The sequence below is a fragment of the Ammospiza caudacuta genome, chromosome 6, assembly GCF_027887145.1.
Source record: "Ammospiza caudacuta isolate bAmmCau1 chromosome 6, bAmmCau1.pri, whole genome shotgun sequence".
Lineage (NCBI taxonomy): Eukaryota > Metazoa > Chordata > Aves > Passeriformes > Passerellidae > Ammospiza > Ammospiza caudacuta.
Window position 1 is genome coordinate 34,125,396 of NC_080598.1, and position 26,707 is coordinate 34,152,102.

General features: G+C 41.7%; 1 protein-coding gene across 1 annotated transcript; it reads right to left on the bottom strand.

The window, feature by feature from the left end:
- Positions 1–4,795: 4,795 nt before the first annotated feature.
- THBS1 (thrombospondin 1) lies at positions 4,796–20,634 on the bottom strand. The gene is made up of 22 exons (XM_058806338.1): positions 20,520–20,634; positions 20,263–20,357; positions 18,972–19,549; positions 18,411–18,486; positions 17,967–18,163; positions 17,669–17,794; positions 16,033–16,126; positions 15,515–15,688; positions 14,967–15,143; positions 14,492–14,665; positions 14,189–14,316; positions 13,920–14,072; positions 13,212–13,430; positions 12,625–12,732; positions 12,081–12,240; positions 11,571–11,689; positions 9,664–9,898; positions 9,057–9,284; positions 8,582–8,853; positions 8,026–8,123; positions 7,776–7,915; positions 4,796–7,142 (listed from the first exon to the last, which is right to left on the bottom strand). The coding sequence occupies exons 2-22, from the start codon at positions 20,330–20,332 to the stop codon at positions 7,135–7,137; spliced, it is 3,534 nt and encodes a 1,177-aa protein (XP_058662321.1). The 5' UTR covers positions 20,333–20,357; positions 20,520–20,634; the 3' UTR covers positions 4,796–7,134.
- Positions 20,635–26,707: the final 6,073 nt, after the last annotated feature.

Sequence of the window (26,707 nt, forward strand, 5' to 3'; positions counted from 1 at the left end):
CCTAAGATTTATCTGTGCTTGGTTTCTACTGCATTATATGAAAAGGTTTTTTTGGAATATTTTATTTCTTGCTTGATGTTACAGGTGAAGTATCAATTCAACCCCTCCTTTCTTTTTGTATTCTGTTTTAAGTAAAACTGTTGGAAAAAAAATTATTTGGAAAAATATGGTACTGGTGAGAGGTAGACAATAACAGAGATATTATATGAAATATAGTGACAAGGTCATTTGCTAAAACATCACCAATACCAGAGTAAAAAGAAAGTTGAGCCCAAGAGGATCCATGGGTTTTTCTTTGTTTTTCCAGTGACTCTGTGTTGTGACCTGCAATAACCCCTCCATTGGGGCCGCCACTTGAATTCCAGCTGCAATGGAATGTGGCAGCTTCTCCTCAGGGAGTGATGCAGCAGTGATGATTAAGATATTTAAATTAATTTTCTTTTGCAGCCTAACTTGGGATTTAGAATCAGGTTTTTTGAAATACATAGCTTCATTCAACATAAGTTGTATTTGGCAAAAAATTCTGGTAACTAACTTCTTTAATGTCCTCTCTAGCTCCTTTAATCCAAAACATAGCAGAGCACAGGACACTGATTTTTAAAGTTATCCTTCTAATTTTTTGGGCTTTGAGGTGTTTGAGGAGCAAGAAGTTTCACGTGTACATGTAAATTTATGCTGTTTGCTCTCCTTATCTTTTTTCACACAGTGATTTTACAGCACAGATGGATGCTTTGTTCCAAAAACTTAATTGGTGAAGGCAACACAGCCACGAAGAAAAGATCCTGGTGTGATTCATCTAATTGCTGAGCAATACAGGACCAAATCATTCTGTCTTTGTCACTGAGACCCCTCAGTGACACACATGCAGTGCTGGTGTTTGTGGTGGCCATGCTCAACTGTTGATACTGATTTTCTTCAGTGGGTATGTTTTGATGCTGTCATGGTTTGCTCTCCTAAATGGCAAACTGCATCTTTTTTTTTCTTCTGAAAGTGGAAAATTAAGGCGGTTCAATCAATTTCATTTACATTATGTATGTATATTTATATATATATATATGTATGTATAAATTGTATGTATTAATTGAATATGTAATATAGAAAATATACTTTGCATTTGAGTGGGATATTTTAAAGGATTACAGCGCTGATTTCAGTGTACTGTAACGGTGTCAGAAGTTCACTCCAGCTTTACAGTTATTGTGCAGACTTAGAGTGGTTGAGGAATTTTCATTTCAAAGAGTAGTGACAAAATATATATCCTGATTAAAAAAAAAAGTAAAACAGTTTCGTGAATCTGGACAACAATAAAATGAGTGAAATTATTCTTTTATGTCCAGAATTCAAGTTTAAATTAAAGTAGTTCTACCAAGGGGTGAAAAAATTTCAGTTTTGTCATAAAAAAAAAGAGGAAAACGCCCCACAAAAATGCTGGGCCTAATGCCCTTTTCCAAGACACGTGGGCTGGTGTCTGCTTAGTGGAGCTGTGGTGCATGCTTTCCTTCTCACTTCCCCAGCAGAGCTCCTGCAGAGCCAGCGGGCATGCTGAGCACAGAGGGAAAACAGACTGTGCAAAAATTATCTGCTGCACAGATCAGAGAGGAAAGGGCTGCTTGAACATGTCATCAGAATAACAAGGACTAGTCTAGAAATGTGAAAAAGTATGCCAGTGAATTCAAGTGCTGAAAGGGTGTCTTTTTATCTTCATATCAGGGATGGATAAGTGAGAGGCCGTTGTTTGCAACTCAGTTTCTGTGATTTCAATGACTACTGAAGAGAATTTTTATATTTTATTAAAACCCCATATTTGCTGGATAAAATTTCAGCAAATAATATGAGAGTCCACCTTTTGGTTATGCTTCTTAAAAAGGCTTTCTAAGCACAGTTTTTAAAAAGATCCCATCTCTCTTGCTTTTTACATGAGAGTTTTCACTTCCAAGCATGCTTCCTCCCCCACTTATGAAGAGAGAGCCTCACCTCTGGGAGTCTCACCATGTGAAGAACAGACATAAGACAAGGTGGTTTGGCAGATACTCAGGAAGCTGACAAGTTAGGAGGGTTTCTGAAAGTAAGGAAAAATAGTAATTGATTTTTTCTTTAATTTAATTTAATTTTCAACAGATGTGCTTGCTTATTGAGAAATAATTGCTCCTTTATTTGTAGTGAGATTTAAAGGTCAGAAAAACTGTTTCCTTTTCAAATAGAATAGAGGCAGCTGAATACTACTAATGCCATAACCTACATTTATCCAATTATACGTTTCATTGAGGGATTGGCTAGAATCCAGATGCAGTAGTTGGAATAAAAGGCTCCCTATGTCTATGTGAAATAGTTCACTGCTTGCAATTGAATCTGCAATACCTCTTATGCTTAAAAAACCCCAGTAAACTGGAATATTCTGGAGTGTGCAGTAACTTGCAGAGTGTTAAAGTGCTTTGCAGACAGGTATTCTGTGTTCAGAACATTTTTCCCCTAAAAATCTGCTGTTTTCTTTTGGAAATACTGATCTGTGCCATTGTTTTTTATTGTTTGCTTTGTGTATTTGGTATGCATAGTTTTGGTGGGAAGGGCACTGCCAGAGGCATTCTACCCTAATTTTACAATAACAATAAAATGGCCTCTCCATACACATTTTGTGAGCAGAGCCATCAAGGGACAAGGACACAGAGTCTCTGCAGCTCTCAGTTTAGCCTTGTATGTTTTGTCTAGGGTAGCAGTTCTTCACTTTGAAAGCAGGTGAGAAATAAAAGACAAATGATGTCTGGGCTTCCTGGGATTTGTTTACATTTGAAAATTCAAGTTTCTCTATGATACTTGTCTAATTTTATGGATGTCCTGTGGAAGATTTTTCTTTAAGACTTCTGCTTGCCAAGCACTTTTTAAAATGAGTTCTCACCCTCTTGTCGTAACTCTGCTTAAATATTCATACAACTTTGTGCACCAGTTTTTTCTCTTCGGAAAAGGTGAGAAATAAGAACGAGAACTTCCTTTGTGGATACTTTAAGATGCTTACTTCTGCAATCTCAACAGTCCTTTCCAAAATGAATTTATGTTGAAAATCTACTGCTTACTGTGGACTTCCCTGCAAAAAACATACCAATATCAGTAAAAAATGCACTATTGTCATTAAGATGCAGATCTTTCTACACTTATCTCAGTCTTTATCTCCATAGCTTATGAATACCTGCTGGTTAAACTACTACTCCTGTTGATTATATGTTCAATGGAAATGACCACTTTAAAACTGAATTTGCATGGGCTCTGAGAAGACCATGTTGTGGAAGGAGAACATTATGTTCTCTACAATAGCAAGAAATTAAAAGATTACTTATGCAGAAATAGTTGGCCAACACCAAGTAATTCTAGAAGTGGCATGCATTGGTTGGTACACTTACAAGTTCCACTGATGGGAGGTTGGGGACAGCAAATTTCCCACAGGGTTCTCTGCCCTGTGAAATGTGGCCACCTGCCATGTTCTTGTGTTTAGTTCTTGTATAGTAGTTTCTTTGGGCAAGTAAAGGCCTAACTTATCTCAACTATAGCTTTTTTTGTGTCCTACTGTATTCACACCCACCAAGCAACAAGTGGGTGGACTTAGGCTATGGGTTAACACAAAGCATATGGCTTGCCTTTTTTATTCTAATAACAAGAAAAGCTATCAAAAAATACATGCATTAAATTAGCATGAAAGTTTGGCATGGCTCAGACAAGATCATTGGAATGGGCTGCCAAGGCTGCCTTCCTCAAAGCAGCAGCAGTTCTCTGTTACAAACTTTTGGTTAGACCTACATATATTCATATATAGATGTGTCCAGACAGAGATACATGCTCAGAAAACTGTTGGTTTTAAGGTATCTCCTTCTTCCTGCAAGTAAATGAAGGGATTTCTCCAGGTTGGAAACGTCTTAGGTTTTTTTGGAGGCCAGAAGAGTTAAGAGACCAAACCTGCAGGACAAATGGTAGTCCAGGTAATCAGATGGGTTACACTGACAGTGCACTCCCACTACCCCATCTCATTCCAGGGAAGTCAAGCAGACAGTCCTGTAACTGATGAGAACAGAAATTCCTGGCCCTTCCTAAGAGGCCAGGAGTTCTTTGTTCTCCTCATTTTCAGTGGGAAAAAATTCAAATATACAGGACTGCCCTCAAAAGAGTAGTGACATAGAACAGGAGTCTTCATCCTCAGGATAAGAAAATGTAAAGATTAATTTTTTACACCTGCAGGATGCCCTTACTACACTTCTCATGTGGGTACTCCTGTTACAGCACCTGCCTTTGCTAAGGGGTGCACAAAACAAGCTGCTGCGGCAAGCAGAGATCGAGGAGCCAATCTTGACCATTCTTAGTTTTAGCAGCATGTCCTAGAAGCTGATTGGGTGCCCTGGCATCAGCTCTTTGGTCACACTAGCAGTTTCAGTTGTGAGGTGGCTGCACCAGCCCCTGCAAATAGCCAAAATGCTGCCTCTTTTCATGTGGAAGGGGGCAGGCCTGGCTGGGCATGAGTGCAGTCACTCAAAGACTGTTCTGCCTCCTGCCTGCCTCAAGGGCAGCATGGCTTGGAAGTCTTAAAGTGAAGCCTTCAGAATCCAAGGTGCCAGATGCCCTTGTGTGACTGGAGCACTGCCTGCAGGTGGGCCAGAGGTTACACACAGGGTAACAGCTCAGGTGCACTCCCTCAGCATAGCTGTAATATAGAGTGCAGAGAAAATCTTGCATGGAAGCCAAATTTGACACAAATAATACATCGGTGATCCAGAGATGCATTACAAAACATTAATGAAACCAGAGCACAAAGGTATAAATATAAATGTCCTTGGTGGTTTATTGTTCTTTGTATGTAAGAAGCTTTATTGTACAACTTACACAACTTTAGAATGGAAAAATGGTTAAAAATGTTTACAAAAAAAGCATGTTCTTAGAAAATTATGCTAGCAAAAACACTGGGAGGAGGGAAGCAAAAAAATCTTCAGTGTGCAAACTTTTTATAAAAATAGAAATACTAACTCTACAGGTAGCATTTCATGATAAATTATTTAAATAGCCTATCTACACAATTATGTGATTAACTATTACAAGGGCAATGAGAAAAATAATTTATAAAAATACAAGCAATGGTATACAAGATGACAGGAAAAAATATAATACAACATCAGAAATTGTATTTGACTTTTTTTTTCCAATGCCATTTCCTTTCTGGGAATACATTTTCTGCAAAGAAATTTTTACTATGTACAGCATTAACTTTTTAGTACTACAGTAGCTTTAAAGTTTGTTAGACATTTGAACTCTGCTTGCTCCAAAGGTTTTTCTCAGTCACACAACAATGAGGTAATATTTGTACGTAAAACTTTCACCATGTTCATTTCTTTTTGTTTTTTCAAAAGACAAGGAAATATTATAGGTATAAGGATGCTGCCCCTTCTGTTGGGGAAAACAGTCTTTTAATGTACATCAAGGCCTCTCCCTCTTTTGCAAGAAGCTCCTGAAATTGTCTAGTCTGTGATGAATTCCTTCTTTTGTAGCCACATGTCACTAGTTCCAAACTGAGCATGCAGAGGCCCAAAGAGGCTGTTACAGGGTTAGTGAGGGCTGTCCTCACGCCTCCTGCTGCAGCCCCCTCAGGGCAGCTCTCCTGCCTCTGGGTTAGGCCCACTGAGCAGAGGTAAATGATCACAGACATTTCCCAGCACTAGAGAACATTAGGAGGGTGAATGGCATTCCCTCATCCCTAGTGCTATAGATGGGACAGAAACTGCTGCTATCTAAAAGGATTTGAATTTTAGCACTGCAGAACAGTTGCCTGACAGGTTACCAACTGCCTTGCACAAAGAAAGGAAAAGCCAACATTGAGCTCCGACTGAGAAAAACAAACATCCCATTGCCCACACCCTCACTCTTCCTTGTGTCTGAAAGACTTTATGGGAAAATTGCTCTTTGTAACAAATACATCACCACTATCTGCTCCAGACAAGACTTTTTTTTCTCAACTAAACCCTCTCTAGTTTCAGTATAGAACAGAGACAATAAATAATCTGTATTTACAATCTTACAGTCATGAAGACTTGTAACAATGATTAGGTGGATAGTCTTGACGCATTTCTTGTTGTTATTATCAATAATCCCTCAGTCATTATAACATCAAGAATAGGCAAAAATAAATATTTTACAATTTTATCTACAGGCCCCTTTTCCTCCCCTCTAAAGAAGCGAGGGGTTTAAAACATCTATGGCATGTAGAAAAGGAATGTTTTCATTACATTATTTTTGTGCCTCTTTAACCATAAAAAGTGAAGCATGTGCTGGTTTCCTGAAGGACAGCACAGTGCTAGCTGAGATGGTGGTGCTTTCTGGCACCATATCTGAAAGAACACATTTGAAGATAAGCAAGGCCAGCATCTAGATCAGGCAAAAACAGAATCTAATCATAAATCCCAATTCCCCCAAAGCTGGTGTGATCCAGTGTACCAGTTTTTTATCCTCTTTCCCTCCTGCCATAATAAAAATCAGTTTTAGGATATCTGTTTTGTCCTGTGTAGTTCAGGAGCTGATCTAGCTCACCAAAACCAGCGCAAGGCTATGTTTTATCTGAAAGGTATGACATAGAAAACAATTTCTCCAAGTTAAATGGATGTAAACCAAAGTAGCACAGCCCTCCTTAAAAAATTCTCTACCCCATAAAGAAAGACCTAGAGTTCCCCCTCCCACCCAAACTCCCTCTTCCCCACACAATGAAAGGTCTTCAGTTTAAGTAGTCCACAGCACATCCAAAGATGTTCTTTTACAAAATGCTACTCCATGGGACCTCCAGTTAGAGAGGCAGTGACACTGCACTGTGATAAACAGCAAACAAATGTCTTTCCTACTGAAAGAAGTGTGCTTGTTCAGTGACGACAATTCTGATTTGCAAGACACGTTTGTTTCCTTCCACTTCAGCAGAGGTCAGATACCAAGTATGTTCTCACTTTCATTCTCTCAAAAGCATTCTCTTGAGGCAGGTCATGTGTTTCGAGTCCACATTTATGCAGAAAGAAGAAAGGAAGGAATAATATAATGGTCCCAGGATTTGTAAGGCTAAACGTTTCAAAAGGTGCAATTACCAGCATTTTTAAATAGTCTCTGAATCCAACAATCTTGTGATTACGAATCTGTGAAAAAAGGAAAATGTATGTTTAAATATTTCTGTGTATTATGCATGATTATATCCTAGTCATTAATGCCCAGAGAGATTTGTAGAGAAAACTGAAAGTACTTTCAATTAGGTACTTCCTTGAGTTAGACTTCATAATCTAATCTATGTAACTATTACATAATAAAGTGACTATTTCAGAAGACTAAGACAGCTGATAGTAGTTGTATACACTTACCTCCACTAAACTTCAAGACTGCAATATATGGACAACCTTCTACTTTGCTGGCTTTTAAGAAAATCAGCTTTTTACTTGCTTAAGTCAATATATTGCACTTCTACCTTAGATTTTGTCAGATGTGCTCATTCATTCAAATCAGCACTTCAAAGAAGAGTCAAAATGTATTTAATTTCTGGAACTCAACATGAATTTCTGATACTTTGAAATAACACAAAGAAATATACTTAGATTTTATATATTTAAAATTTTAACTGTGAAGAGTTTATCAAGGTGCCCTATTCCTGCCTGCAGAACTCATTTGAACCAGAACCACAAAAGATCACAGTTCAACTTTCCCTCTTGGCTCTTATGTCTTATGTTCTTGAACCAATTCATTTATATAGGATCTCTTAAATGCAATGTCATCCTTACCTCTGCATTCATATTTAAGGTCTGAGAAGAACACCATTTCTTGAGAGAAGACAAATAATCCTAGCCGACCACCAGCATAGGTTTTATCGTAGATTGGTCCTGAGTCTGCCATGATTTTCTTCCCTTCATACATTACAACCCTACAAAGAGACAACAGCTCAGCCATCTTTGACAAGGTCCTGTGAGGCTTATTTTCACAGGCATCCACTTTTCCTGTGATATTTAATTCAGATAAAAGGATGATACTCACCTGATGTAGCCGGTCTTTGGTCTATGGCTAAGTCGCCATCTGTATGCAGTGAAGTCTTTCCAGCCTATGTGACGAGGATCATGCCACAAAGTTCTCACCTGTGAAAGAATGTTTTTTATCAACCAAAGGCCAGAGATAACAAAGCAATTATTTTGACATGAAGGTGTCTTATTATTAAAGGCTGCAAATAAGTCATTAGGCTCTGTAGTAGCCTAGAGATAGAAATAATAGAAATCAACTGCATTTAAATTTACTTTTAAAATATGTAAATGGAAAGCTACGACTATTCCACTAACAATTGATTCACTGCTCCTGGGAAGCCTGTCTGTAGCAAGCAATCGTGTTAATTGTATATAATATTTTACTTGATTAGGAAAAATTATGAAGTTATTGATATTTGGCAAGAAGTCTACACGATCAGCATGTGCAGGCCTCCTCTAAGTGTCTAATTTTCTGGAAGAACAGCCTGCCTTATGCAGAAGAGTATGTTATTACACTGAAGTGCTCATGTTATCAAGTTAAGAGTATTTCAGCATGTAGTAAGTGCCACTCTTACCTGGCCAGGAGTGTTTCCTGTGTGCCACAGAGCATTACGAAGGTGTTCTCCTGGACCAGTGGTGGAATTCACAACTTTGATGGAGAGACCTGAATAGCCTTGAGCTTTGGTTGGGGTGGAGTCCCAGTAAGACTGGGTGATCTGCTTCCACATGACAACATAGAAACGACTGCTAGATTGGTAGCCAAATACAAAGCCAGCATAATCATCATCCCTTTCTGTATTGATAAAGAAGGTACCACTGAAGTCCACAGCATTGAATTCATCAAAACCTATGGGGACATCAAAGAATAAAGTTTTAGGAGCTACTTTTTTAGAATTCTTAAATAACTCCTTAATAGTTACTTAGGTCCTCCTCCTCTCCCCCACCCTGACTAAAAAACAACAAAACCACTCCTCACCCTCACTAACAAACAAACAAACAAAAAAATCAAACCATCCCAAACAACAGTGCCTGTTAACTTTTTCCCCTTACCGACTGCAAGGCCAGGGTCACAGTTGACTGTCTGAACCAGTTCTTTACCCTGGTGACGAACAACCCAGTTTGGATCATTTTGGGATGTTCCTTTGGGATCCAGGGGAATCATCTGAAATTTTCGGAAATCGGTCTCGCTAATTTCCACATTTTCAGGGCAGATATCATCAATGTCTGGCACACTGTCCTGGTCAAAGTCATCTTTGCAAGCATCTCCACGTCCATCACCTGTAGGATAAAAGTAATTTTACTGTTTTATTACCACCAGTGTTTGTTTCTGAGTCATATAGCTTGGAGTTGAAGTCTGACTTGCAGATCTCTGACTGCCCAGGTACTTGGCAGACACAGGACAGAAGCCACAGCAGTGACTGTATAAATGCCTTTTCACTCCAGCCTGATAGTGACTTAGGAGTAAGTTGGATAGTGGTCACTTTTACATTGATCTTTACTCCTGAGAAGCACTATAACAACATTCTGGGGTTTTTTTCTGGCACAGACATTCTGGTTTTTTGTTACTTAGTTTTGTCCAACATTAAACAGTGTGAAAAAAATACCATCAAACTATTGAAAAAAACTCTTAAAATGTCATTATGATACTGGCTCTTACCATCAGAATCAGCTTGATCTGGGTTGGCAACCAGTCTGCAGTTGTCTTTGTCATCAGGGATACCATCATTGTCATCATCATGGTCACAGGCATCACCTTTTCCATCCTTGTCGTGGTCAGCTTGATTGGCATTGGGCACATAGGGGCAGTTATCAAGGTTATTTTGATGACCATCTTCATCTATGTCCTGGTTGTTGTCACATTGATCACCTATGCGGTCAGAATCAGTGTCTTCCTATCAGAGGAGAGAAAAACCAAAACATTTTAAAAGGCCACTTAAAGAAGGCTGAGATAGGGGTCTCTAAAATAGGAGTTTTAATACATGGAATTAATCAGGATTTCTGCTTGCTTTATCAAGAGCTAAGATGGATATAGTGGATGGATTAATACACACTTAAAACTGCCTGTGCTAACTGGTTTTGTGCTACTTTAGTCTTGTTCTGGTTTCAATTTGAATTCACAGCATCAGAAAGCAGTGTGATCATCAGCTATCTTGTGCCTTTGCCACATGTCTCCTCTGTCACTAGTCTACCATACTGGATGCAGGGTGCTTTATCTCCTACCTTCCCTGGCAGCAATGTGGTTTCAAAGGCCAATCCAGGGTTGCACTACTCTGTACTTAGTCAGTAGAGACTGTAACATTAAAACAGTCTACCAATGCTTAGTGTTACATCCTCTAAACCACAGCTCAATTTTCTCTATCATAAATGCTCTTCATGCCCCCTGATTCATCAGTCAAGACAATTGTTCCTATGATGGTGACAGATTGCATTAACTAACTAGTGTGATTGCTGATCACATGTTTTAGCCAGTCATTTGCATGATCAGCTCCTGAACTAAGAAAAACAATCCCGTCATCCCTGAGGTTGCCTCACATTTAGCCTAGTAGTCTTGTGAGCACAGGTGGGTGACCCTGGTGTAGACAGAAGGCATACCATAGACTGTTGGATTAGTTACAAATTCTGGCACTGGAAATCCAATATCTCCACTTCTAGAACTTGATTAGAATAGTGTTTGGAAAGCTATTAGAGTCTAAAAATTTCAAAGTCACAAGAGAAAGGATCCTCCTGAAAGCAGCTGCTTCAAAGGATCTTCAAGCAATTCCCTCCCTCAAGTGGGGAAATAGTAAAGCAAGAGACAATAGACTAAGACATTTTATATTATCTGTTTAAATCCTTCAAGTAACACTGCTTTTGGGCTACATGGCCACACTACACTACATTCCACTGATTTGCAACTGCTTTTCTAACCCTTCAAACATTCCAGTTGTGTCCCTGAAGCTATTAAACTTAGTCTTTTAACTGACAGGATGCCACAGGCTTAATCTACTTCTGCCTTCAGTTTTTGAATCAGTAAGTTGTCTGAGAGTCTGGATCCCCCTGGATTTTTATGAAGGTGAATTTCACAAGTGTCAGAATACGCCTTTTTCTTAGAGAAAAGCAACTTGTGCTGCCTTCTACTTACTGCTAGAAAAGTTATCTTCTGAAATGTAGTTGGCTTCAAGTTTAGGGACAAAGTTTAAAGAGCAGCTTTGTGTCTAAGTGAACACAGCACTACAGGCTATGAAGAGAGTAGTTCCACTACACACATTTTACACAATGCTCCCAAAGTATTTCATATTCTCACTGTGAGGATCACCAGAACTGACATACCTAAGAAATGTTTAGGTGACAAGCACATGCACCAGTCTCACAGATCTTCACTACAGATACTTTTCAGAAAATACCTAGCAGCTGTTCAGACTCTGAGGGCATGTTATTTGATAAAGACACCAAATTGGAAAGCAGTAAGAGTTGATTTGTGACACGTCAAATTTCAGGTGTAACCTGTTCAAATGTTTTCTACAACACACAACATGCTGTATTTTCTAGCACACTAGTCCTCTACTTATAATTCAAATCCCTTACCTGGTCAGGGTTGTGTTCCAGTGGACAGTTATCACACTGATCTCCAACACCATCCAAGTCTGTATCCCTCTGGTCTACATTGTAGACATACTGGCAGTTGTCCCTTTCATTAAGCACCCCTGAAAAAGTTCATGAATGAAAATCAGACATCTAAATGCTGCAAAGGACTGTATAAAGCCACCACACATTTCTTGATACATTTTTCAAGCATTTTGAGCAGCATTTGAAAGCTTTGAAACATGACTCATCACTAGCTCTGTCACAGACTTCTGCTCCTATTGCCTTGTGAGAGTATGGCTAGAATTGAACTGTGCCAAAATCTATATATTCCAAAGTGAATTTCCATTAGCCCTAACTGTTCCTTCAGTAGCCTTCATGTCCTGAAACCACCACAAGGGAACTTTAGTGCGTCCAGGGATGAAATTTGGTAGGAAATCAGGATTATATTGTGTTCATTTGATTTATGGCTGATTAGAAAACCATCTAAAGGAGTGATCAGAGGCCACCTACCATCTCCATCAATATCTATGGCACATGCATCTCCTTCTCCATTGTTGTCAGTGTCAGTTTGGTCAGGGTTGTGATTGTAGGGACAGTTGTCACAGCGGTCACCAACATCATCCCTGTCATAGTCATACTGCTGTGGGTTATAGATGAATGGACAGTTGTCCTGCAAAAATGAGAAAAGCCAAGTTTTAAAATTAATCAAATTAAAACTTTAACCAGATTCTGCTTATGCTTGTACTGCTATATGAAAGAAGAAATAAAAGGTGGGGAAACAGTTAAAACTCAGATGCTGCTATCTCAAAACATCCTGTTGCTGGCACGAGTGTATGAATGGCTGATTGAAAAATGAAAATTCACTTCCAAAGCTCAAACAGCTGCAGAAAGTTTGTCTGCACAGTTATGCACATCTAAGGTTTCTAGGATAGCTGTCAGTGCCAGCAATTTCCTATGGTCCTCTCTTAAGATTAAGGTTAGAAGCTAGACCCCAGCTTTGGGAAGGGGAGTGGGAAAACCACATTCTCAAAGGCTGTTCTTTTCTGTTTCTTACCCGGTCATCAGGAATGCCATCATCATCATCATCACTGTCACAGGCATCACCAATCCCATCCTTATCATAGTCTTCCTGCCCTGAGTTAGGCAGATTAGGGCAGTTATCCTACAAAGAAAGAAGTACACAGAGAGATGTTCACTCCTGGTACTATTACAATATGGATTTGAGCAGGTAAAATCTAATAATTAGGCAAAATTGTAACACCTCAGTCAGGTAGGAGTAACCTTACTGTAATTTTCTCAATTTAAGCTAGTCATTACAGTGATAAGTAATTTTAAAAATAAAGATTGGGCTGTTTTTGACAATCTTACCCTGCTGCTCTTCCCTTGGAGATTGCTATCAGAACAAAGGTGATATAGGTATGGCCTAAATTAGAATCTTCCTAGAACATTTACAACAATAAGGCTTCATTTTTTTCCCATATCACAAGAATATATAAAGCAATACACTAACAGCAAGAATCTCCCAGCAATGCCTTGACAATGGCATCCCTACACCTCCTCTATCCCTAGGTTATCAGCAGAGAGAATAGTTTAACAGCTTAGGCTGTTAGAATGGCAGATGGTAAAAGAGGATAAACTTACCTTTTTACAGTGATAAGTAGCATTGGCAACACAAACCAGGTTCTCATTTGGCCATCCATCCAAATCTGTATCTTCTCCACAAATGATGCCATTGCCAGCATAGCCTGGTTTACATTCACAGCGATACATGGGGTCACTAAAGTGGCCAAGGTAATTGCATTTGGCATTCTTGTTGCAGTCATGTGTTCCATCTGTGCATGGATTACGTGGCTTGCAGACCTAGAAGACCACACAGAGCTTAAACTGACTGAAAACATTGTTTTATCCCTCACTTTTCCCCCAAAGATTCAAATACATCCTAATCAATCAGGCAAAAAAAAGCCTCATACATGGCTTTCTTCCAGTCCTCAACTCCAGTACCAGTCTTAGTACTAATTATTTTTCTTGTTCAAACCTTATGTATTATCAAATGGAGCCAAGCACTAAGATATGAGGCACATACTTTTGTATCATTAGTGAATACTCCTGAGTTACTCTTAAAATTATGTGTAACCTCTGAACCCTGCATGGCTGAGGAGGATAATGATATTTAAAACTAATTTTGATCTTCAAAATAAATTGATCAATGCTTCTTCTGTTCTGAACCACAGAAGATGGTGTTTTATTAAATGCTCCAAGTCTTTTTTGCCTAGAACATATAGGTGTTTTCTGTTTTTTAGAAACTTTGTGAGATTTCATAACCCAGAACAAGTCTCAAATTGACAATACCTGTTTGTTACTCATGGCATCCTCAACACTGCGACCAAATGGCTGTGTTCCCGTGAAACGTGGTGGGCAAGGCAGACAGTTGTACCCAGGCTCAGTATTCTCACACCTGTGCACTCCATTGAACACAAAGCAGGCATCAGGAACCTCTTTGCACTGAAATTGAGTTTGAGATAAAGAAGAACAACAGTTAGCATTATGAAACAGTGATTCTGTCCTCCCTTTCCATTTTCTTTCGTTCCCTTTCAAGGAGAAAACTACAGTCTTCTTACCTCATCAATGTCTTGGCAGTGAATGCCATCACCATGGTAGCCAGCAGGACAGGCACCACACTTCCAGGAACCATCAGGGGCACTGGTGCACGTAGCCCCCGCAAAGCAGGGATTAGACAGACACCCATCTGTGAAACAAGCAAGGAGATGTTATGATAAAGGACACTTTACCATGCTGCTACAGAACTGTATTTAGCTGATATACTGTTCTAAAACTCTAGCACTTGAGGTTTGCAGACCTTACAGTGGTATTTTCAAGATTATCAACAATGTTCAGATGTTTATGGGCAAATGGATGCTCACCAATTGGACAGTCCTGTTTGTTGCAGACCTGAGTCCCTCTAGCTTCACCTACACAAGTCTTCCCACCATACTGAGGCTCGGGATTATTGCAGAGACGGCTTCGCCTCTGAAGTCCTCCTCCACATGTCACTGTGCAAGCATCCCATGGAGACCATGGTCCCCAGTTGCCATTAACTAAAGGGAGAAGAAGATAGAAAACATGTATTGCTCTAAATTCATTACTACAATGAGTTTCTACCTGACTGAGGACTTTACTTTTATAGGGAGAGCAGGTCAGACATTGTTCTGACACAAATGACAGAATGGACTCCATGGAAGAGGCATAAAAATAGTTTCATCTGAAACTAACCTGTGAGGTTTCATATAGCACACCTCTAATTTTAAAGTGAGAAGAATATTAGAACAAGCTTACTTAGTAACTACTCAGGATGTTCACTAAGCTACCAATTACTAGTTACCACTAGGACACACTTACTTGGGCAAGGATCTTTCTGGCAGGCTTTGTTTTCTCTTGCTTCACCCTCACACGGTTTGCCATTCAGCTGTGGTACTGGAGAGTTGCAAAGACGAATTCTAGTAATGATGCCCGTGCCACAAGTGACAGAACATGATGACCATGGCGACCAGTGACTCCAGCCACCATCCTGTTTAACTACAAGAGAGATTTCTGTTACTCATAATTTCTGAAGACTTCAGCTGTATAGCACCTAGAACATAGCCAGTACCAGGACTAAAGACTCCATGTGTAATGGATAGCCTGCTGACTGTCACAGATCAAGTTTTGCAACTAGGGAAATTTCATACCTAAACTGGCATCATGTTTCATCCCAGGAGCAGTGCCCAAACATGCCTGTTTACTGCATTAACTATCTGCTCCCCTCCACCTTATATTAACAAGTCCTTAAAGCTAGAAGCCAAGGATCCATGCCAGTGGCAGAGCTAAATGGTAATCCTTGCTTTTAACATTCTGCCAATAAAAGCAGCTTCTGTTTTACTACCAGCATGAGTAGATTAAGTACTTACATCTCTTATCACACTCCTGAAGGTGGCAAGTCCTAGTCTGCACAGAGGAGCCTTCACAGCGGTTGTTGAGACTGTCACAGGATCGGCCTCTCTGCTGAATCCCATTACCACAGGTCACAGAACACGAGGTCCATTCAGACCAAGGAGACCATCCATCGTCTGCGTAGTCGCTAGCTGCAGAGAGTTACAGCTCTGAGTAAGACTCCAGGTAGATGCCTTTCCATACTTTTTCTCCCACCCCTCTCTCTGCAAAAAAGGACACCACTGTCCTCAGAAGCCACATTCATCTTCCTTCTTTGTGTAAGGACATGAACTCAAACATTTCAGTATGTTGCATATTGTAGGAAACATTTGAACATGTATGATGAAAGTGATCAGCCTCAAAGACACATCAGATTAACCTACTTCAGAAGCACAAGGTTCCCCTTGGATATCCAGTTCTGGTATACTGCAGAGCAGCATGGGTCTAGTTAGAGGTGAACAACTGCTACAGGACTCTGAAAGTAGTAAGCACTTACGCCAGCACCGAGGGCAGCACTCCCCATCAGGCACGGTGGCATTGGAACAAGGCATGAGAGGACAGGACACTTTCCGGCATATAGTGGCAGAGTTCTATAATGAATTGTGAGGTTTACAGTTACCAAGCAGAATTTAAACAATGTCTGGAGTCTGAGTAAATAATAGGGACCTTTTCTGCAGAACTTTAAGACTCAGTAGCATACCTAAAGCAGAAACCCTTGTATTTAGAGCTAAAATACAACCCAAGGGGTAGTCCCAGGTATTTTCAGTCAAACTTCATCTTGTTTCCATTCTCACCCATTATTTTTTAGTCAAAAGCAGAAATATTTTGGTTCTGTAGCAGTTTAATCAGTAGTAGCTAGCAGATGCTGGCTCAAGTAAATGACTACTATGTTATACCCAAAGTAAAAGGTCAGATTTCAAAGAAATGAAAAAAGAATGAGAAGCCAACATTCTTTTCAGTTAATATGGATTTAAGCTGATTATATGATAAAGATAAAATGAGTTTAGTGGACTCTGCTCAAGTGCTGTGCAATCTATAACTTATAATTATGAGGTTTTTGATCTGTAAGCCAAACAGGCAGGGTAAGAACACCCACCCCCAATCTCAATAGGAGCTACAGGGCACTCTGTAGTTTTGCCTCTTAAAGGTAGCAGCTTGGTCAGAAGAATGCTCTCATGATTACTATTTTAATTTCCCCAAGCAAATTACTAGATTAAGGCAATTGCAGCTGGCATTGAGTAAACAGGTTGGTAGGAACAAGGCAAATGCAAAAGTCACAGTACCATTTCCTGACTACAAGACAAAAGACACAGTGAGCTCAAGAAGCAGACACAGAATTTGAGTTGCCTTGTATTGCACATCTACAAATACTTGACTTTTAGTTTCTAAAGAGTGGCACACTTATTAACCCACTGTTTGGTAGACTGGTATCCTAAAACGCTTTTGCTAAGGTATACTTAAATGGAACAGGCAAATAATTTAAAGAAATCCTGAAACTGTACATTTGGTGAATGTTTACAACATTCAGCAGAAGTGAAACAAAAAAGTTAAGTATCTTTCCAGGTGATCCAGGGATTTAAACAGATAAACTGAAATACAAAAGGTATTGCTGTTCCCTATAATCTGCAAAAGCTAATAGGACACACCTAGAAGCATTTTCTAGATAAATAAAAGCACAAGTTTAAGTGCCTTCACTGAGTACTAGAATGTCTTTTTCTACTAAGTCAGCAGGAGGTTCAGTGAGGACAGAACGTAGATCTAGAAAAGCTGATAGTACCATACATTTGTTGTGTTGATAATGACTTTTAGTTTACTGATGGACTTATGTAAAGAATACAGGCATTACCCAAATTAAGGAACTAAAACCGTTAATGGCTGTATCAGAGTGATACATATAATTTCAGAGTTTCATATAATTTTCTAGAATACTGCTGTTGAGACCAGGTATGGAAGCTGCCTTTATATCAGAGATCCAGCAGAATGAAATAAACTGAGTAATTCTAAGGCTTTCCTAGTATGCTCAGTTCTGTGTACAATTCACTCTTTCTAACAAACAATGCAGTTTAGAAATATCTGTTAATTCCATCTTATGAGTTTATATTCAGGTGATTTTTGAACATGAGGAATCTTACCTGGCAAGTACATTCAGTGCAGCTGTCAATAGTCCACTCCTCTTTATTTTTGTGCAAGACTCCATTATGAATGCATGCTCCAGGAGTGATCTGCACTACTTTGGCAATGATTTCATTTTCTTCAGTCTTGGGGGTGAGAAGCAAAAAGAAGATATTTAGGATTTAATACAGAAATACGCCTTTTCAGAGATGTCAAAGTAAATATTTTGCTGTTTACATAGGCTCTCAAAAGTCAGGTTATAATTAATTCACTAAGTGCTAGTTAATGAAAGGTACCATGAAGCTGACCATCACTTACCACTTTTCGGACTCTGTCTTGAAGTGCTGTAACCATGGACCGTAGCCCTTGCATTTCCACAAACATATTCGTTAGTTCATCACAGGAAAATCCACAGACTGCTTGGACGTCCTTTGTTTTATGGCCAATGTAATTAGTGCGGATAGCTGGGCTGGAACCATTAATGGGGTTGTCCAAAGTAATGATTGCACTAGTGGCTAAGAGAAAAAACCAGACATGAAGTAAATGCATTTTATACCACATGCATTTATCATTCCAGGCTAGCACCTGCTAAACAGCTGCCACCAGATTCATTAGGGTGCCTGCAGAAATATAATCTTATTTCTTATGCAATGTGGATTTGCATGTCAGCATACTTCTGAGTTCTGTTTCAACTTGTCTCTCTAACGTAACGAGAAATCTTATTTTTAATAGGTCATTGGACTCAGAAGATTGTAAACTTACAGCTGGAGCAGCCTTTGTTCCGCAGGATAGTTTCCAGAGTTGTTCCAAACACAAACCGCACATTCTGCAGCAGACCCTGTGGACAGAGGAAGAATTACAGCTACTTGCAGCAACTGCAAGGGAAAGAAGTACCACTTGCACTTGGAGAGACTGAAGGTCATGCAAGATCTTACAGAGTAATTTCATGACAGACAGACAGAAAAGTGAAACATATTGCTCTATTCTCCTTAATGAGAACCAGCCCTGCTTCCTAACGGTCTTATCCTTGAGCATAAGGACTTGGCGACTGTCCAGGCAGGAAGGAAAAAACCCATGGATTTCTGAATCTCATAGAAGAAGCTAAGCAATGAGGCTGCAACTACCTGTCTGGAAGCTTCAGTGCCTTCTTATTGCTGCAGAAAGTTCCATCCCTGCAATTCTAATGCTTTACCCTTCAAACTCCATTAGTAAAGTTTAGCAGATTTAGAGTTCTTTGTTGCTGTTTAGGCTCATTGAGTAGGTAATGCACCTTCAAAACAGATGACTGAAAATTCTAGGCAAAAACATAAGTGAAAGCCTTACCTGGAAGTTGTCATTGACTCCCCCTTTGGCAATACGGAGCCTGGCACTGCTGGCGAGGTCCCTAGTGAAGATGTTCTGGATGGGGATGTCCAGCTCAGCATTCTCCATTTTCTCACACCCCACATAGAGCTGAGCTCGGTCCTCCTGCACAAACAGGGTGATATTCTTCCAATGTCCTGTAGCTAGCAAGACATCCTCTACTGACACTAACTGCTGCTTGCCATCAGCAGAAAGGCTCAGGTCCAGGGAGCCTGCCTTCCCATTTGATACTAGACTGAAGACATGACCAGAGCCATCTTTCTGTTCCACAGAGAGCAGTGTGCCCCTGCTCTTCTTGGCTTGCCGGAGAGTGGCCAGGAGAATGAAGCCCTTCTCAGCATGGATGGCATCTAGTAAATCTTGGAACTTTGAGTCAGACACAGCAGGGATGCGACTGGCATCTTCAATGCGGTAAGCAGGGCTGGAGGATTCTGGTCCCTTCACCAGGTACACCCCGGGGGCCCGGCGCCCAGCTCCCTTCTTCATGAAGCCAATGAGTTCAAAGAGATCGAAGACGCTGTTATCATCATTCCTGGACTCTGCAGGGAGAGATCAGGATAAGCACCATGAGAAAAGGACAAGAGGCTGAGTAGGTGTAAATCTCCCAGGACTACTTAACATTTTGGCTCCTGGTGCACATCGTGCAAGGCACAGTGCCTCACATCAGAGCAAAGACAGTAGCTCTGATGGTGCAGCAGTCCCACCAGGAGCTGCTGTGCAGCACTACATGTGCATTCTTGTACAGGAGCCAGTCGGCGGCACAGGAGTGCCAGGTACCCGCTGACTGACACACAAAGGTAGCAGCCATTCCGGCACCTCATTACACTCTAGCAGCACAGAAATAGACAGCAAAGCCCAGTCTGCAATATTCCTATGCTAGGACATGTCAAAGCGAGTTTGGATAATCTAGCTGAGTGACAGTAACACAGTAGCAGCTTCTCTATGTCACCAAGACGGCAGCATAGTACCCCATTCCTTCTTCAGGCAGCTCCTAGATCATGTTCCTCCTTCCCTCTGCTCAATGCAGAGGTAGACAAGCTACATGCTCGAGATCTGGAGACTGCGTTCCCATTTCTGAAGGCTACACAAATTCCACACCAGAGAGAAGTTTCCTGTTCCCAACTAGCTGATGCTCAAATTAAAACGTTTCTGTTCACTGAGAGCTTTTTACTACCGAGCACAACTTCATCTGCCTACACAGGCACCAAAGTTTTTTATTTTTGCCCCCGGTACCAGCACAGAGCTGCCTTACCTGCAGTGCGCTTGGTCTCTGAGCCGCCGAGCACGAGGAGAAGGAGGCAGAGAGCATTCGCTGGCCCCATGGCAAAGGTCGGTCTCTGAACCAGCCTGGGGACACACACGAGGAAGGTCACCGCGCTGCCGTCGCACCCACGGCCGGCGCCAGCGAGGCTCCCGCAGGCAGGGAGCTGCGCAGCGGGGACGGGGCAGGTGCCCCCGGCCGCCCTGGGACGGGACAGCGAGAGCGACGGGAGACGCTTCAGCACTTACCTGCGGGAAGAGCGATCCGGGCGGTCGGCGCCGGCCTCTGGGTACCGGCGACCAATATCCGCGGGCGGCCCCGACTGTCCCGGAGCGGGAGGGCGAGCAGCGGCGGGGAGCTGTAGCGGCGCTGCCGGGACTCTGCGGGCGCCGGCCGCCGCGCCCGGCTATAAAGGGATGGCTCGCATTCCTGGGCGCACGGCGGGCCAATCGGCGGCGGCGGGGCAGGAAGCGGGAGGCGGGAGCCGGGTGGCTCCGGGGCCAGGGACAACTTTCCGCAGGGGCCGGGGGGCGGGGGCGGGCGCGCCCCGCGGGCTGGGGGAGCGGGAGGACGCGGAGCCGCCGCCGCCCGGCCGCGCCGCGAGGGGGCGCTGCTCCCTCGGGGCCTCCCGCGCTGTCCGCGGCCCCACGCGCCGCCCGGCTCCCATCGCCTTCCCCGCCGGCAGCGGGAGCCGGGCGAGGCCGCCGGGAGCCCTCGTTCCCTCAGCCAGCCGTGAACCCTGCCTGGCACCCGCCCCCGCCTGTCCCGCCGCCCGCTCGGCGACCCGGCCCCGCTCTCCGGCCCCGGCCGCAGGGGAGGCACCTGGCGGGGCCCTGGAGGAGAGGTGCGCCCATACGCCGCTGCCTCCGGCTGTCCGGAGCGCTGCTGAAAGCATCCTCCACTTAATTAACGCAATTCACTTAATGAGACCTTCTCTGCCTGCCCACTGGTTCCAATACACAGCACACAGGACACTGGGTTCACAAAAGGGCAATAGCGCGAATTCTCGTCAGCCCTTCCTGCCCAGCCTTGGTAGAGCCGGGCCCTGTGAGGGCCGAGGGGACAGAGGACGGCAGGCTGGAGCATCAGGGACCTGCTGTCTCCTTTCCACTCCTTGTCACTGGGGAAAAGTATGTGGGGATGACCCTCAAACAACGTGGCCTTAGGAATGAAATGACTATCACTGTAGTGCAGCTGAGACTCTCCCATAGCAGCTTTGTTTAATGAACAAAATGACTAGCACTTCTTCAGCTAGGAATTTCCCATGCAATATCAATTCCAGGTAACAGGAAATCTAAAGGTTAAAAGGTAGGTTCCATATGTCATGTCACATTCTGAATGACTAAAAGCGACTTGAGCGTGTGAAACAGCTTTGAAGTAATCAAATTCCAAAAATGGTTAATTCCTCTGCATTCCCTGGCCTTTGTATGCTTGGCATGTGCTTCCGTGGAAAGTGGAGTGTCAGTGAACGAGAAGGACCTAGTCAGGCAATTGCGTGTGTGGTGAGGAAAAATTGGAGTGAGCAGTGACTGAGTTGGACTCTGAACAGTGTAAAATGCATCAGACAATTGTGCTGGCTAGTGTATGAGGAGGAATTACTGCACTACGAAACGCTCTGGGAAATTCTTGACCCAAAGAATGAGGTAGCTGGAGAATTGTGTATATTAGGGCAAAGCCAAAATTGTTGTTTGCCCTTTTAACTTAGAGTATACCATCTGAAGTAGACCTCTTTACTGTACAGTGATTCACAGAAAAAAAACCTCAACTGTCTCAAGATAAAGAACTGAGAGAGAAGAGAAATGATGGTGATGATGAGAGCTGTGTCAGTAAAAAAATCCTAAAAGATCAGCAAGAGAGAGAGCATGCAAGATACATGGACTGTAACTTGGATAGGTTTAACATTTTATGCTAGTTGAGATCGTTTTTGCCCCTTCTTGCAATCAGTATTCTCAGCATAAAGCTGAATAGCATAGTGAATTCTGTATCATATATCACAGAGTATTTCACTTCTGGACATATAATGGTACAAAAAAGAACAGCTTATCTGTTAACTGTTTGCTGAATAAGGAATTGGTTGGATGGTCACATCCAGTGGGTGGTGGTTAAGGGCTCAGAATCCTGATGGACATGAGCAGGGGTCTGTGCTGGGACCAGTTCTATTCAATGTCTTTCTCAATTACATAGGTGAAGGGATCATCAAGTTTGCAGATGACATCAAGCTGAGTGGTGCAGCTGACACACTTGAAGGATGGAATATCATCCAGATGGACTGGGACAAGTTCATGAACCAGTTTGTGGAAATCTCATGAGATTAAACAAGGCCAAGTGCAGGGTGCTGCACCCAGGTCAGGCAACCCCCAGCATCAGCACAGGCTGGGGATGAGCAGATTGAGAGCAGCCCTGCCCAGAGGGACTTGGGGGCGCTGCTGGCTGAGAGGCTGCACATGCCCCAGCCATGGGCACTGCCAGCCCAGAGAGCCAAACGTGTCCTGGGCTGCAGCCAGAGCAGCGTGGGCAGCAGGGCCAGGGAGGGAATTCTGCCCCTCTGCTCTGCTCTGCTGAGAGCCACTGCAGGGCTGCACCAGCTCTGCGTGCCAGCACAGGAGGGACAGGGGCTGCTGCAGTGACTCCAGAGGAGGCCACCAAGATGATGAGAGGGATGGAACACCTCTCCCACAAGGAAAGACTTAAATAATTGGGATTGTACAGCCTATAGAAGGCTGTGGATTGACTTTATTGTGGGCTTTCACTACCTGAAGTGAGCCTACAGGAGAGCTGGAGAGGAACTTTTTACAAGGGCTGGGCATGTAGGGGTGGGAAAAGGGGTAGTCCCTCACACTGAAAGAGAGTAGATTTAGATGAAATACTAGGATGAAATTCTTTATTCCATCTCTGTAAAGCCAGGCTGGATGGGGATCTGAGCAACTCGGTCTAGTGAGAGGTGTACTTGCCCATGACAGAGGGACAGTAAAGCAATACTGGAGTGTTTTGCCCACTATAATTTCTCCCTCTGAAGGGAATCCAATCCCTGGAAATTGATGTGAGATAGTATTGAATAACATTAGGGCCTGGCCACCCCGCCTTCTGTCTAGTGTAAAAAATTAACCCTGTCCTGGCTGAAACTAGGGCAGTGGCTAAAGTCAGATGAGAAGGATCTCACCATTTATGACTTTCTATGGGCTGCCCTCTGTTGATGTTTATTGTCCTGACAGTAAAGAAGCTAATGGTTGCCTACCAAGGGGAGGAGTGCAGATTTACTGCAGGACATAACCCTTTCCCTTTGGGGTGGAATCCAGGACATTGCTGTTTGGCAAATCTGTGCTATGTCTGTGAAAGAGTCATTCTACATAATTTGGAATAAAAAAATACTTTGGTGCATTGCATATGGTCTTGAAAAGAATACCTTGCTTATTGGTTTTCCTTTTTTTTTGCAGACATATTCTGTGTGTTAATCACAGCTGTAATCTGCCTGCATGGACAAGGCAGATTGGGCATTTTTTGTTTTTGAAGTTCTTCCATCAAAATTAGACCTTTTCCCGTACCAAAAAAAGTGTGGGGAATTGCAATGTCTGATTAACTGATAGCTAACTCATTGAGCTGAGCCCTTACCCCTTAAAAAACAGAAATGTTTTAATTTCTTCTAAATTGTAGTGGGTGTGCAGCACATTTGTTTACTAAGAGTCAGATCTGGGGGTTTGCAAAATGTACTACAATTTAAAGAGAAGAATATTCTTTAAAGGGATTACCTGATAAATTTTTTTGCAGGGTTGCATATGCAACCTAGCAATATATATACTGGCAATGCAATGCTAGTAGCATTTTTTTCATCACAAAAAGTGAAGCCATTCAGTAATTTTTAAGCCTTTTTTTTTCACTCGAGGGACAAAGCATTTCTTTTGAAGTAATATTTAAAATTTGCATCATGTACCAAAAAATACCCCTGAACTCCATTCCTGAAACTAAAACCAAGTTGGTTTCTTTTGTCTGTGAAGGCATAAAGAGGAAAACCCTAGTATTCTGTATCAAAAGGCTTTTTCATGTACTTCCTTTGTAAGCAGCAGAAGAAAAGTAACTGTAGATATAGGCATCTAGTCTCTGCCTCAGTGAAGTATTTCTAGTCAGTGAATCATTAGAGCATGTATTCAAATTCAAGCACATGGTAGAGTTTCCTTGGTTTTCATTAGAATTCTTGTGGACATACTTGTGGACCAGCGTTTTCAGATGTTTTATTCAGCAGAGGTGACCATAAGTACCTGTTTGTACATTTATATACTGGGACCTTTGATCCTCTGAAGTGAAAGAAAGCTGTTCATTTATATCCGTTAGCAATCTTTGTCCCAGTGTGTTTTTGTGAGTTGTAAACAGGCAGCTGCAGAGCTTATATTCCTCACAACATAATCACAGATAAAGTTAAAAAGAGATTTAATTTTTGTTCACCTACCAGAGCATCTCCTGTCTCCATTAACTTCATATTACACAATCGGGCAGGATTGATTATGTGCAAAACAGAACATACACGTTTTGCCACAACATGAAACCTCACTTGAGCAAAATACCATATCATATACAAATCTTTACCCTTTCCTTCTTTTAATTAGTCAGAAGCAATCAATTATTTGCAGATCTGATAGAACACTCTTAAAAATGCTGTTAATTACTTAATATTGCATAATATCTTCAAATCATCAGGAAAAAAGGCATTGAAAGATCTGTGCAATACATAGCTGGGTGTTGCTGGCAGTCATGTGGTAGAAAAAACAAATAACTTGTATATTAAAAAAGGACTGTTCTGTCATTACACAACTTGAAAGATATGTGTTTAAAATAACTAAGAGAATTGATGAATAAACAGTAATGTGCTCTTGAGAGGGAAGATTAATTTTGTGCTAGGAAGTGATGTGCCTGGAGTTTCTTAAAGGCCAGTTGCTTAAAATAGAGAAGGGACAGAGAAATATAAAATAGAAAGCCTGGTTGGTAATTTCCAATGTCCTCTCTGTGTTATGGCAATATGTGTAGTTTTCTGCTTTTTTTCTACTTGCACAAAACTGTTCATGCAATCTATCTGTATTACAGTCTGTCTTATGAACTTGGTCTAGAGTTAACAAGATTAGACCAAGGATGAACTTCACAACTGAGCTGTAAAACACAGAATACTGGCATTTAGTCATTTCCTTATTCTGCACAAGTTTCTGCACAGTTTGATGCAGCAGCACATTAGGAAGAACACAGACTGGAAGAGATTCCATTTCATGTTGAAGAAGGAGACTGAATAACAAAATAGTTATTTTCAGGCTTTTATTACAACAATGCCTTGGGGGCAGGGAAGTAAGATGTCTTGCCAAGAGATTATTTTGAGCAAATAAAATGATCTATGAAATTTATGACTAAGACTCCTTGACACGCCCCAGCTGAAACTCCCAAGCAGTCTGCTACTTAGTGGAACTGCAAGCCACATAATGTATGTACATGAGGTGAAAAGTGCATAGAAAGTATGGGTACGTATTATGTCTAGCCTTTTCTTTATCCCAGAGGTCATAATAGTTGTATTGAATACTGCAAAGCCTTTCCCATTCCTGTAGATTTTGGATACATCATTAGCCCTGTTGACCAGGTTACACAGTAAAAAATTTTTCACAACCAGGTTCTTACATGGCTTTATTAGAAGTTATCCTGATTTTGTCCGGGATAGAGTTAATTTTCTTCCTATTATCTGGTGCAGCGCTGTGTTTTGGAATTAGGATGAGAATAATGTTGAACACACTGCTGCTTTTAGATAGTGTTTATACTGAGCCAAGGACTTTTCAGCTTCTCACCCCACTCTACCAGCTAGTAGTCTGGGGGGCACAAGAAGCTGGAAAGGGATACAGCCAGGACAGCTGACACTAACTGGTCAGAGGAATGGTCCATACTATGGCATCGTGCTGTATGATAAAACTGGGGAATTGGCATGGGAATGGTGTCTCACTGCTTGGGAACTGGCTAGGCATCACCATCAGTGAGTAGTGAGCAATTTCATTGGGCATCATTGCATATTTTAATTCTTATAACAGTAATAACAAATAGCAGTGTTATTGTTATTATTTTTCTTTTTCTGTCCTTTTAGTCTTTATCTTAACCCACAAATTTTATTTGTTTTTTTTTCTGCTTCTCTACCCTATCCCACTGATAGGGGTGGTGAGTGTTGTGTGGTGTTAAGGTGCCTGCTGGGTTAATCCATGACATAAGTGCAGCCTGCTGTGACTCATGCCTTCTAAATTCAAATCACATATAGCATTATATCTATATCAATTACAGTTGTCTCCCAAATTGTGCCACTTTAATTACTTTAACTGTTGGGAATGGGAGGAAATTTTGCGAAAGTTTTCTTAGCAGTTCGCTTGATACTGTAGCATTGCCAAGTTGCACAGCACGTGGAGTAGAGTAAGCAGTTCTGGAG

What these genes read in the sequence shown, in the direction of transcription:
- THBS1 (XM_058806338.1), bottom strand. Translation starts at nt 20,332, where the DNA reads ATGGGGCCAGCGAATGCTCTCTGCCTCCTTCTCCTCGTGCTCGGCGGC. An exon ending in CAAACAGGACTGTCCAATTG is followed by an intron (nt 14,317 to 14,491) that starts GTGAGCATCCAT and finishes CTTGTTTCACAG; the next exon opens with ATGGGTGTCTGTCTAATCCC. An exon ending in AGATCAAGCTGATTCTGATG is followed by an intron (nt 9,285 to 9,663) that starts GTAAGAGCCAGT and finishes TTTATCCTACAG; the next exon opens with GTGATGGACGTGGAGATGCT.